At 38.0% G+C, this 12,138-nt stretch overlaps 1 protein-coding gene across 2 annotated transcripts in view; it reads right to left on the reverse strand.

Moving 5' to 3' along the window:
• WDFY4 (WDFY family member 4) overlaps nt 1-12,138 on the reverse strand; it is a 298,505-nt gene that overhangs the window by 111,628 nt on the left and 174,739 nt on the right. For both annotated transcript variants that reach the window (XM_019035474.4, XM_063710084.1), the window contains one exon: nt 5,166-5,243. In XM_019035474.4, coding sequence (XP_018891019.4) covers nt 5,166-5,243 — 78 coding nt within the window. The remainder of the gene's footprint in view (nt 1-5,165; nt 5,244-12,138) is intronic.

Genomic DNA, 12,138 nt, shown 5'->3' on the forward strand with positions numbered 1-12,138 from the left:
TCATTATCATGTGTTAGGCTGAGCCCTGCACCTGCTTTATCTCATTTCCTCTACCCAGTGGTACCACAAGTATTTTCGATCATCCCCATGATGATGCTAAGTCTGCAAAGGAGAAGTGCCTTCTCCAAAGCTAACAGGTGGCCAAACAGAGATTTAAACCTGGCCTGTTGGATTCCAACGACTTCCTTGAGCACGGGAGCTAGATTCCTTTGCTGAGGGGCTATTATTTTATGAGCGCATGATTTCTGCTAGCATTTCAAAAAAACTGGAAGACTTATAGATGCAGGCCTTGCAAATCTTGGCCGTTTTAAATAAGTAAATTGTTCTCATAACTTGCCGGAGGCATTCCCATGAAAGCACGGCTTTGGGGTGGGGGATAGTGCCCAGCAGGTGGTTTCTGGCATTTGATGGACCTGATCATCCATCATGTTTCTGTGAATCACCAGCAGTTCAATCTGGAGGATCTTCAACTTCCTCATCAGTCAAATGTGGTTAATAATAGTATCATAATAATAATCATGGGCTTCTAGAATGATTAAATGGGACAATATTTTCAAGACCTTAATATGGTACCTTACTCAGCTTAAGTAATCAGTGTTATCACTGTGAATGAAGCTAATCCTATTTCAAAACAAGATCATTTTGTTTCTCTACAGTTCTTAAATTCATATCCCAAACAGTGCTAGCATTTTATGTAGAACTCCAATTGGTTAATAAGAAACTCCAAGATGTACATTGTATTGCATGCCTCTAATCCCAGAGCTTTCAGAGGCCAAGGTGGGAGAATTTCTTGAGGCCATAAGTTAAAGACCACCCTGGGCAACATAGCAAGACCCAGTCTCTACAAAAAAAATTAAAGAAATAACTGGGCATGTTAGTGCATGACTGTACTCTCAGCTATTTGGGAGGCTGAGGCAGGAGGATCTCTTGAGCCTAGGAGTTCAAGGCTTCTGTGGGCTATGATTTACATGACTGTACTCCAGCCTGGGCAACAAAGTAAGACCCTCCTTGTCTCAGAAAAAAAAAAAAAAAAAAGGGGGCCACCAGAAAAATAATGACTATCCAACTGACTATCCAAAGCTTTTTACAGAGACTTGGTCACATAGAATGAACACTCATTTGGCAGAAATATTTCAGTTCCCTGGAGATTGTAGCGACATTTGTACTTTTGCATTTGTAGTAACATACGGAGCTTCATGGAGGATGAATAATCTCAAGCTATTGGGTTGTCCAGCCTTAGCTTCAAATTAGTTTTTTAAGAACACATATCCGGCCAGGCACAGTGGCTCACGCCTGTAATCCCAGCACTTTGGGAGGCCGAGGCAGGCGGATCACGAGGTCAGTAGATCGAGACCATCCTGGCTAACACGGGGAAACCCCGTCTCTACTAAAAAATACAAAAAATTAGCTAGGCGCGGTGGCAGGTGCCTGTAGTCCCAGCTACTCCGGAGGCTGAGGCAGGAGAATGGTGTGAACCCGGAAGGCGGAACTTGCAGTGAGCCGAGATAGTGCCACTGCACTCCAGCCTGGGGGAAGGAGCGAGCCTCCGTCAAAAAAAAAAAAAAAACATATATCCACCCCAAGTCTCCACCTATGCAACCTGGAGATGCACAGCTGCCTGGGTCTTCATCACAGAGCACACATGTTGCCTTGAATATCTGTAGTCAGACAATGGTGTGATCCCTGAGAGAGATGTGATTATTTAGTCCATGATAGCAAGTTACAGGTGGCCCAGGGCAGAGGACGTCAGATGACTAAATAGCAAAAGTCCTGAGTTTCCACACCTGTAAAGGTGCTCTGAAATGCCCATGTTTCTGCATAGTGTAAGGCCCTCTTTCTATTCAAACTGCAAGTGGGCCAAATGCCACACTTAAGGCCCACAGACTCACAGGCAGGGATTCTGTTATGTTGGGGGACAACTACAATTTCTTTCTTTTTTTTTTTTTTTCAGAGACAAGGTCTTTTTCTCTGTCATACAGGCTAGAAGGCTAGAAAGCAGTAGCATGATCATAGCTCACTGTAACCTGTAACCTCCAACTCCTGGGATGAAGCAATCTTCCCACCCCAGCATCCTGAGTACCTAGAACTAAAGGTGCCATTATACATGGCTAATGTCTTTTTAACTACCTTTTTAGAGTTGGGGTCTCGCAATGATGCCCAGTCTGGCCTTGAGCTCCTGGCATCAAACAGTCCTACTGCCCAACCTCCCAAAGCACTGAGATTAGAGGCATGAGCCACCACACTTGACCAGTTATGATTTTCGAATCACAGCAACCCTTGGGTAGCAACACTTAGATTAACCTTTGGAAACCCAGCCCTTCCCTACTTTCAGTCCCTGCTACTTCAGTGGGGTTGACCAGCCTTCAAAGATGAACACTTCACCCAAGTCTCTATAATCTGAGTTGTTATGAATGGTTATAGGATGGGCCAACAGGCACCACCCCCTAGGGCTGGGAATGGCACCCTCAGGAGCCCACACAGAGGAAGCAGAGCACGGAACTTGATCCAGCGCTGCTTGAATTCTGCGTTTCCCTGCATTCTTCAGTAAAACAAGACATTTTTTTTGTTGCCTAAGGCAGTCTGAGTTGAGTTTCCAATATTTGTAACTGAGAGAGCTGTGATAAATACTCGATGAGTAGATAGAGACTGAACAAGAAAAGAAAACTAGAGGCCCTAGAAGAGAGTGGGACAGAAGATAGTGGCCATTTCTGGGTTGTCAGGCATCTCACAAAGAACTCCAACCAGTAAAGACTGTGTAGGCAGGATAAGTCATTTCTGCAAATTATAATGAAGATTCAACATAAGAACTGGATGGCCTAAGTATGTAACAGACAGAGCAAGAGAGGCTGGGCCACAGAGAGGAGAACGAAGATAATGTGGACAAGGCAAAGGGGAATCTGAACAGGGCCAGACTGTAGAGGCAACTTTTTGTCAGAACTTCTGGATCAAAAAAAAAAAAAAAAAATTGGCTGATTGACTATTTGAATTGCAAGGTTTGCTGTTGATATAATAATGGGATATAATGATGCTTGGGTTAACTTCCAGGGCACTAGGCAATGATGCCTTGTTATGCTGGGGGCTGCTGCCATCTCCAGTCACCTCTCAGTTGTGGGTAAAGTGCCTGGTTAGAAAAGTCCTGTGTGGTGTGTTACTGGCCACCCTGTGGGCAAGGGCCCCTGAATCTCCCCTTCTTAGGAGGGCCTCATTTGGTGCACCTGGGAGAAGCTGTCTCAAAGGACGTGGCAGATTTCTTAAGCCTAATCTCTGTCCAGAGTTTGGACCTGACTTTTCTGGAAGTGGAATGGGCCTTTGTTGGGAAAGCATATTACCCCTTAGAAAAGCAGGGCAATGGTCCACATCCCATTATCTATGGCAGATGTTATTATATCTGCATTCTTTCAAATATCAAAACAACCTGTCTTAAATATTTAAATACTTGGAAAGTATCCTTGTGGATTAGCTTCCAAATGCTGATTTTCTTAAAAATACCTCAATCAACAGGAAAATTGCACAACTTTCTCAAGTCCTTTCTGAACTCCAGTCGGCCCTGCTGCTGAAGATCAGACAGGCTAACCTTTCAGGTGGCTGGATCCCTTCCTTCTGGGCTTGAGGGAGTTGCATCCTTCCCACAAGAACCTATAATCTCACAGATCTCAACAAAATTTCACAAAGTACCCCAGGGCATCTCTCCTGGCCATAACTGTATCTCCCAGGCTCTTCCAACCATTGGAGCAGAAATGGTTGCACTCTAGACGAGATGCAGATTAGGAAGTTTAGATAAACCACATCCTCCATCTCAAAATGGTGCAGTGGTGATGAGGATGTCCACCAATAAAGGATGCAATCCTACAAGATTCATCTTATTTCCCCCTCAGTGGCAATTAAATTTATCAGCCATATTGCTAGCCCTGAGTGAAATCTGTCAATCCATGTTGTGAGTCATTAACGTGCAATGGTCTGTCCAATAGGCACAGATGACACCCATATAGGCCAGCAAGACACCCTACCCAGCTATGCAGCATAGTCAGCAATGTTGGAGTAGGGTAGATGCCCACAGAGAAAACCCTTGTCCAACCAGAGGGTCTGTGAAAGACCAGCTTGTGCACTCAGAAAAACTAGATATGCCTGCTGACCCCTCTGACTTTCACAGCCATGATCACATCCTGTACACACCAAACCTCCTTTCTCACAAGTGTCGTCTCTGATTAGCTGCTGCTCCCATCACTCAGGAGAGCCTGGGAGGCTATGTTGCTAAGCTGTGTGTTTCTGGGGTTCAGGCTGCACATCCGTGAATGGGTCTTCCCAGGGGCATGTTGTGGGCTTTTAAGGGGGAAATTAGACAAGGCAACTCAGTTTCAGATGATTAGTGCCTCTTCTGTTTCCTGGCACTGGGCACCATGTGTAAGCCTTCCTGATCCGTGGCCCACCCGGGGCACACTAATGGCTCCTTATACCCCATCGCTCCTTTCCCCATAGTAGAACATCCTATCATTGAGCTCATCACTATGTATTGTGGGCATTTCTTTACTCTGGGTTTCATCTACAAGTTTCAAACACCTTCAAGACACAGGAGTATCATAATCTCTGCATTTTTTTATACTTCACACTGTCTTTGGGACAAAGAAATTGCTGGGTAAATAATATATTCAACAGGGTTTTAAGACTGTATGTTGTGTTCTATTTTTAGCAATATGTTAAATTTTTATTAATAACAGTAACACCAAATAAAAATAAACTTCTTAGCTATTCTATAACCACACATGTGTTATCCATTCTCTATCAGCCACAGTCTGGGTGCTTCACACTTGCTTTTAAATCTTCACAGGTAGGAAGACTTATTCCAGCTTAGAGATGAGCACACAGAGGCTCAGACCACTGGCATAGAAAGGGGCAGACTTAGAATTCAAATAAAGCTCTGACTGGCATGAGAGCCAGTGTTCTTTGCCTAGATTGTACAGCAGTCAGGCCTAGATAGGTACTTTAAATATCTAAGCCTGCCCTTGTCAGTGGCAACCCATTGCATTTAGGATAAAATGCAAAACCCCAACATGGTGCAAGCCTGGTGGGCAATCCAGAAAGTAAACCAAAGGCCCTTCCAATTATTTTTCAGGTTCAAGGTGGAGTCCAGCTTGCTGTATAGAGAAAGCCTATGTTTTGTTTCTTACTTGCACATGGTCTTTGTATAAAGATGCATATAGCTCTTGTCCTCTTCTTCTGTAGTTCTCTATACATGACACAAAATCCTAGAGAAAGGAGAAAACAAGTCACAGCTTAATGATAGTTGTGATTTTATTTTATTTTATTTTATTTTATTTTATTTTATTTTTTGAGACACAGTCTCATTCTGTCACCCAGGATGGAGTGCAGTGGCACAATCTTGGCTCACTGCAACCTCTGCCTCACAGGTTCAAGCAATTCTCCTGCCTCAGCCTCCCAAGTAGCTGGGATTTCAGGCGCACACCACCATGCCTGGCTAATTTTTGTATTTTTAGTAGAGACAGGTTTCACCACATTGGCCAGGCTGGTCTTGAACTTCTGACCTCAGGTGATCCATCTGCCTCAGCCTCCCAAAGTGCTGGGATTACAAGCGTGAGTGATAGTTGTGATTTTAGATAAGAACGTCTCTATACTGACCAATTGACAGAGGAAATAGTGGTTACAGAATTTGTCGGTCAAATGAGATTCATATAAATACAGGCGTCGCCCATGCTGACACACTCACATATGAATACATTCACATACGTGTTTATGGGTTGCTTCCATCTCCATCTATGATGAACTAGCTTGCAGTAGCTCAACCTTCCTCCTAAGAATGACTGAAAAGACCTAGATTTGAACAATCTACTCTAAGACAGCAGAGAGCTACCAAGAGAGCTGAATTTGAGGAGCCAAGATTCTGAAGAGGAATTCACTGAGGTGTGCCCAACATTTACGCTTTTTTCTATTTTTTGGACCTTGAGATACATGCAAATTTTCAAATAGCTCAAAAGGATGAGAAGCTGAGGCCACAAAACAAACTTCAGTAAATTTAAAAGGATAGACATAATACAAAGCATGTCTTTTAATCACAATGGAACAAAATTTGAAATCAATTAGCAGAAAGAAATTTGGCAAACTCAAAAATAAGTGTAGATTAAAAAGCACATTCCTAAATAACTAATGGGTCAAAGAAGAAATCAAAAGGGAACTTTTTGAGATGAATAAAAATAAAGACACAACATACCAAAACACATAGGCTATAACTAAAGAAGAGCATAAAGGAAAACTCATAGTTATAAATGCCAATATTAAGAAAAAAAAGAAATACCTTAAATCAATATCTGAAACTTCCATCTGAAGACACTGGGAAAAAAAGAGCAAACTAAATCTAAAGCAAGCAGAAGGAAGGGGAAAATAAATATTAATGCAGAAAGTAATGAATTACAGAATATAAAAAACAATAAATAAAATTAATGAAACTAAAATCTGGTACTTTGGAAAGATCGATAAAATTGGCAGTCTTTAGCTAGGTTGACCAAGAAAAAAGAGAAAAGGCTTAAATTATTATACTAGGATCAGAAATGAAGGAGACAATACTACTGACCTTACTGAATTTTTTCAAAAGATTATAATAAAAAACTATAAACAATTGTATGCCAATAAATTAAATAGCTTAGATTAGATGAACAAATTCCTAGAAAGACACAAATTGCTAAAACTGACTCAAGAAGAAATGGACAATTGGAATAGATCAATAACAAAAAAATAAATTGAATTAGTAAAACAACAACAACAACAAAACCTACCCACAAGCAAAAGCCCAGTCCAGGCCCAGACAGCTTCACTGCTGAATCCTAACCACCACTTAGTGAAGAATTCACGGCAGTTTTTCAAAAACTCTTCCAAGAATTAGAAGAGCAAGGGACACTTCCCAACACATTCTATGGGACCAGTTATTACCCTGACACAGAAAACAGACAAACGCTTTGTCTGTAGAGAACTACAGACCAATATCTCATATAAATATTAATGTAGAAATCCTCAACAAAATATCAACAAACTGAATCCACCAACATATAAAAAATTATATACCATGACCAAGTGAGATTTAGCCTAGTAATGCAGAGTTGGCTTAACAACTGAAAATAATTAATGTACTACACCACATAATAGAATAAATAACGGAAACCATGTAATCATTTCAATAGACATTTAAAAAAATTGACAACAATTTAAAACCCTTTCATGACGAAACAAAAAGTCAACCAACTGGGTGGGGAAAAAGAATTTTCTCAATCTCATAAAGGGTAACTACAAAAAGTCCACAGCCAACATTATACAACATTATACTTGGTGGTGAAGGACTGAATGTTCCTTAACATCAGGAACAAGACAAGGATATCCACTCTCAACACTTCTAGACAACAATGTACTGAAGGTTCTAGACAGGACAACCAGACAAGAAAAAGAAATAAAAGGCATCCAAATTGAAAGAGAAGAAAAACACCTCTGTTCACAGATGGCAGGATTCTATATATAGAAAATCCCAAATATTCCATAAAATAGCTACTAGAACCAATAAATAAATAAAGCAAAGTTTCAGTGTACAAGATCAAAACACGTAAATCAGCTGTGTTCCTCTCCACCACTAATAAACAATCCAAAAAATAAATTAAGAAAGCGATTCCTCTTATAACATTATCAAAATAATAAAATGCCTAGGAATATATTTAACCAAGATGAAAACTTGTACACTGAAACCTATAAAATATCACTGGAAGACCTAAATTAATAGAAGATATCCCATATGTATGGTAACAAGTTCTTATATTGTTAAAATGTCAATACTACCTAACATAATCTACAGAATTAACAATCCCTATCAAATTCCAATGATCACTCTTTTTTGCAAAAATTGAAAAGTCCATCTTCAAGATCATATGAAATTACAAGGGACCTCCAAAACCAAAACAATCTTAAACAAAATAAAGAATGTAGAAAGACTTATAGCTCCTGATTTCAAAACTTACTGTAAAGCAATGGCAAACAAGGCAGTGCAGCACTGGCATAAGAATAGATATATACATCAATGGAATAAAATTGAGAGTCCAAAAATAAAACAATTTGTCTATATTCAATTAATTTTTTACAAAGGTGCCAAAACTATACAATGGGGAAAGAATAGTCTTTTTAACAAATTGTGATGGAAAACTAAATAGCCATATGCAAAATAATGAAGTTAAACCTTTACTGCATAACATACAAAAATTAACTTAAAATGAAAGAAAAACCTGAATAGAAGAGCTAAAACTATAAAACTCTTAGAAGAAAACTTAAAAGTACATCTGCATGATCTCAGATTTGGCATTTGTCTGATTTAGATTTTGGCACCAAAAATAAAAGCAACAGTGAAAAGTGATATGGTTAGGCTTTGTGTGCCCACTCAAATCTCATCTTGAATTGTAATCCCCCAAATCCCCACCATTTCCACGTGTCACGGGGGAGACCAGGTGGAGGCAACTAAATCATGGTGTGGTTTCCCCCATGCTGTTCTTGTGATAGTGAGTGAGTTCTAACGAGATCTGATGGTTTATAAGGAGCTCTTCCCCACTTGGCTCAACACTTCTCCTTCCCACCACCTTGTGAAGAAGGTTCCTTGGTTCCTCTCCGCCTTCTGCCATGATTGTAAGTTTCCTGAGGCCTCCCCAGCCATGCCAAACTGTGAGTCAATTAAACCTCTTTTCTTTATAAATTACCCAGTCTTGGGCAGTTCTTTATAAAAATATGAAAACGGACTAATACAAAAAGGATAAGTTGGACTTCACCAAAAGTAAAAATTTGTGCTTCGAAAGACACTATTAGAAAGTAAAAAAAGACCCACAAAATGAAAAAAAAATTATAAATTACATGTCTGATAAGGGACTCATATCTAGAATATACAAAAATACTTAGAGATCAATAATGAAAAGAAAAATAATCCAATTTAAACATGGACACTGGATCCAAAAAGACTGCTCTTCAAGGAAGGTATTCAAATGGCTAATAAGCAGGTGAAAATGTGCTTAGTGTCATTTGTCATCAGAGAAATGCAAACTAAAACTCACAATGAGATCAATGATACAGCCAACCAAGTAGGATGGTTAGAATCAAAACTTTAGATAATAACAAGTTTTATTGAGAGTATGGATAAATAGAAACTCTCATACACTGTTGGTGGGAATGTAAAATGGTGTAGAATTTTGGAAAACATTCTGAAAGTTATTCAAATGATTAAATAAAGTGTCATTGACTCAGCAATTCCATTCTCAGGTATACACCCAAGATAAAAATTGTGTCCAACTGAAACTTATACATGAATGTTTATAGCAATATTATTCATAATAGTCAAAAGTTGGAAACAACCTAAATGTCCACCAACTGATGAACAAATAAACAAAATATGGTCTGTCTATATGATGGCATATTATTTAGTCATAAAAAAGAATGATGTATTGACACATGTTATAATATGCATGAGCCTTAAAAGCAACATCCTAAGTAAAAGAAGCTAATTTCAAAAGCCCAAATATTATATGATTCCATTTATATGAAATGTTTATAGAGAAAGTATATTAGTGATTGCTTAGGACTAGAGGGATGAGGGATAGAAGAGTGATAGCTAGAGTATGCAGTATCTTTCTGAGGTTATAAAATGTTATAAAATTGATTACAGTGATGGTGGCACATATCTGGGAATATACTATAAACCAGCAGTTCTCAACTTTTTTGGCAGCAGGGACTGGTTTTGTGGAAGACAATTTTTCCATGAACCGGAGGTGAGGGGTTGGAGGAAGATGGTTTCAGGATGATTCAAGTACATTACATTTATTATGCACTTTATTTCTATTATTATTACATTGTAATATATAATGAAATAATTATACAACTCACAATAACATAGAACAGCCTTGAGCTGTTTCCTTGCAACTATATGGTCCCATCTGAGGGTGATGGGAGAAAGTAATGGATCATCAGGCATTAGATTCTCATAAAGAGAACACAACCTAGATCCCTGGCATGTGCAGTTCACAATAGGCTTTGTGCTCCTATGAGAGTCTAATGCCACCACTGATCTGACAGGAGGCAGGGCTCAGATACTGGGTCCATGGCCTGGGGGTTGGGGATCCCTGCTATAAACCATTTAATTGTTTACTTTAAATAGGTGAATTGTATGTTATATGAATTACATATAAATAAATCTGTTTAATAAAAAATATTTAGGGAAAAATAAAATCCAGAGTCTCATAACATAGACTCACATCAAGAATCAGGAAAATCTCAAACTGAGTAAAGGAAGACAATCAACAGATGCGTACAGTGAGATAACAGAACTGTTAGAACTATTTGACAAAGATTTTAAAGCAGCCATCATAAAAATGCTTCAACAACTACAAATTTAAAACATTCTGAAACAAATTTTAACCACCAGCATGGCACATGTATACATATGTAACTAACCTGCACAATGTGCACATGTACCCTAAAACTTAAAGTATAATAAAAAAAAAAAGAAAAAAAAAAAAAAAAAGAAAAAAAAAAAATTAGGGAGCCTCTGTTAATAAATAGAACACCTTATCAGATAAATAGAAGATATAAAGAGGAACCCAGTGTAAAACAGCAGAATGCAAGGGACAAAGGGAAGAATCAGTGAACTGGACAATAGAACAATAGCAAGTAGCTATTCTGAACAACAGTGAGAAAGTAGAATGGAAAAAATGAACAAAGTCTTAGCGACCTATAGGACTATAACAAGAGATTTAATCTTCGTGTCATCAGAATCCCAAAAAGAATGGATAAAGTGGGTGGTGCCTAAAACTTACTAAAAAAAAAATGGCTGAAAAAATCCCCAAATGGCAAAAGATATAAACCTACAGACTTCAGAAGCTAAGCAAATTCCAAGCAAGACAGACCCATAGAAATCCATGTCAAGACACATTATAGTCAGACTTCTGAAAACTAACACAAAGATAAAAATCCTAAACACAGGAAGAGAGAAACAACACCTTACCTAGAGGGGAAAGTATTTAATTAACAGTGTTTTTTTTCATCAGAAGCCATGGAGGCCAAAAGGAAGTGGCACAGTATTTCTCAAGTGCTGAAAATAAAGAACTGTCAACACAGTATCCTATATCCAGCAAAAATATCCCTTTGGATTAAAGGGTAAATTAACACATTCTAAGATAAAGGAAAATTAAGAGAATTTGTCACCACCAAAGCTACCCTATAAGAATAGTTAAATGAAGCTCTTTAAACAGAAGGTAAATGATAAAAGAAGGAATCTTGAAATACCAGGAAGAAAAAAGGAATATAGTAAGCAACATAAATATGGGTAGATACAGTATACATCCTTTTCCTCTTGAGACTTCTAAATTATTAGTGATGGTTAAAACAAAAATTATAACACTGTCTGATTTTATAACACTGTGTGATTTTAAACTAGTGTAGAGAAAATATTTAAAACTATTACATTATAAATGGAGAGTAATACCTAGAGCAACAACTAAAAAACCTACACAGAGAGATACACTCAAAACACAATAAATAAATCAAGATTTAATTCCAAAAAAATGTTCAAGTAACCCACATTGGTAGCCAACTTCACCCAACAAGACAACACACATTCTTTTCAATTGCTCTGAAAACATACACAAAACATCTTGGGCTATAAAAAAAAAATCCAAAAAATTAAAATAAACAAAAACATGCAGAATGTGTCCTCGATACATAATTGAATCAAACTAGAAATTAGTAACAAAAGGATAACAAGAAATCCTCAAACTCTTAGGAACTAACAATAGACTTTAATCTGTGTCAAAAAAGAAGTCTCAAAATAAATTTTTAAAAAAATACATTACATTTAATGAAATTGAAAATAGAAAATATCAAAATTTGTTTTATGTAGCTAAATCACTATTGAGAGGAAAATACGTGGCAAAAATGCATAATTACGAAAGAGTAAAATTATGTTATAAACTGAATGTTTGTGTTCCCCCAAATTCATATGTTAAAATCCTAACTCCCATCATAATGGTATTAAGAGGTGGGACATTTGGGAAGTGATTAGGTTTGATGCTGCCATGGGGTAGACCCCCATGATGGTATTAGTGTCCTCATAAGAAA

The sequence above is a fragment of the Gorilla gorilla genome, chromosome 8, assembly GCF_029281585.2.
Source record: "Gorilla gorilla gorilla isolate KB3781 chromosome 8, NHGRI_mGorGor1-v2.1_pri, whole genome shotgun sequence".
Classification (NCBI taxonomy): domain Eukaryota; kingdom Metazoa; phylum Chordata; class Mammalia; order Primates; family Hominidae; genus Gorilla; species Gorilla gorilla.